General features: G+C 39.6%; 1 protein-coding gene across 1 annotated transcript; it reads left to right on the top strand.

The window, feature by feature from the left end:
- The first annotated feature begins 403 nt into the window (after positions 1 to 403).
- Positions 404 to 1,576, top strand: LOC127097579 (uncharacterized). Its single transcript, XM_051036083.1, has 2 exons — positions 404 to 986; positions 1,083 to 1,576. The coding sequence occupies exons 1-2, from the start codon at positions 404 to 406 to the stop codon at positions 1,574 to 1,576; spliced, it is 1,077 nt and encodes a 358-aa protein (XP_050892040.1).
- The last annotated feature ends 250 nt before the right edge of the window (positions 1,577 to 1,826 follow it).

The raw sequence follows: 1,826 nt of genomic DNA, 5'->3' as shown, positions 1-1,826 counted from the left end.
AAGTATACCAGAAGGGGTTATGGATTTAAAGCTGGAAACTAATAAAATCTGTATCGAAGATACTATAGCTGCTGAAGTTGAGAAGTAGCTGAAGGCGGTGAATATAAGTACTCAACATGTGCCACAAGTCCAACCGGCTCCTACTGTCTGTTGTGAGATTTGTAATGGTCCACACTAAACGGTGTATTGTTTTGCAACTCCTCAATAAGTGGAGGAAATCAAATTTTTGAAGTAGAATAACCCTTATTCCAACACGTACAATCCGGATTGGAAGAATCATCCCAACTTCTCATGGAAAGACCAGAAAGGGAACGCTCCTCAACACGGTCAATACCAAAATCAATACCAACAACAGCAATAACAAGCCCCTAAGAAAGCTGGTTGGGAGATTGTCGTTGAAAGAATGACAGCTCATAATGTTCAATTCCAAGAAGAAACCCGAAACAATAAAAAAAACACCACAACATCCATAAAATATCTTGAAGTCCAGATGGGTCAAATAGCACAACAATTAGCCTCGAGTTCTCAAGCAGAAGGTGCTCTACCTAGTGCAACTGTGACAAATCCTAAAGAGCATAATAATGTGAGCGATATGATAACAGGAAGTGGTAAATCTGATGAAGTAGTTGAGGAGATGGATGAAGAGGAAGATCAATTGATCAAAGTGGATCTTGAGATCAAAGAAAATGAAGTTGTGAGGGAAGAAGTGGTGGCACCAAAAACAATAGTGAAAGAAACAATCACTAAGCCTAAGCCGGTTGTTAAGCTTCCTTTTCCCACAAGAAACAAGAAAAATGGGCAACATGAGAAAAACTTTGAAAAGTTCCTAGAGTTGTTCAAGAAGCTAGAGATTAACATTCCGCTGTTGGAAGCACTTGAACAAATTCCTATTTATGCCATTTTCATGAAGGACATCATTTCTAAGAGGCGTGCCATCGACACTAACCCAATTATTCTAACCGAAACTTGTAGTGTTATTTTGCAGGGTATGAAGATCCCAATGAAGAAGAAAGATCGAGGAACGGTCACTATTCCTTGTACCATTGGAGATAGGTCATTCAACAAAGCTCTTATTAATCTAGGAACAAGTATGATTCTCATGTCGTTATCCATTTACAAGAAGCTTGGTATAGGGGATGTGCAAGATACTAGGATGACACTCCAATTCGTCGATCATTCAGTCAAGAAACCGTATGGTATTGTTGAAGATGTTCTTGTAAAAATTGACAAGTTTGTATTCCTGGTGGACTTCGTAATTCTAGAAATGCCTGAAGATGAAGAGATCCCTCTCATCCTTGGGAGACCCTTTTTAGAGACGGGAAGATGCTTGATCAACATTGAAGAAGGGACTATGGCGTTGAAGGTTTATGATGAGGAATTAAAGATTGATGTTCGAAACACCATGAAGTACAAATATGATATTTGTACCAGTCATACTATAGAAGTTCTGGATCAAGTGATGACGTATGATAGTCCTTTGAATGCACCACAGTTACCTTTGGAAAGAGTGTTGAGTTGTCCATTTTCGAGAGTGATAAAAAAATGGACAACGGGGAATCAGAAGTGCTGGCCTTGATGGGTGCACAACCCCCGTTGAAAGGATATCGACCACACCAGTGGGAAGATTTACGACTACCTCAAACTAGTGAGGAGGATAAAGAGCCCAAGAAGGGAGCGAAGTTGAAACAACTTCCTGAGAATCTCAAACATGTCTTTCTTGATTCTGAAGGAAAATGTCCAGCTTTCATAAATTCGAGCCTAAAGAATATCCAAGAAGAGAAGCTCATCCAAGTCCCAAAAAAATACAAAAATGCTATTGGATGGGC

The sequence above is a fragment of the Lathyrus oleraceus genome, chromosome 1, assembly GCF_024323335.1.
Source record: "Lathyrus oleraceus cultivar Zhongwan6 chromosome 1, CAAS_Psat_ZW6_1.0, whole genome shotgun sequence".
NCBI lineage: Eukaryota > Viridiplantae > Streptophyta > Magnoliopsida > Fabales > Fabaceae > Lathyrus > Lathyrus oleraceus.
Note: the sequence above shows the minus strand (reverse complement) of the source record. Positions and strands in the feature narration are given on the sequence as shown.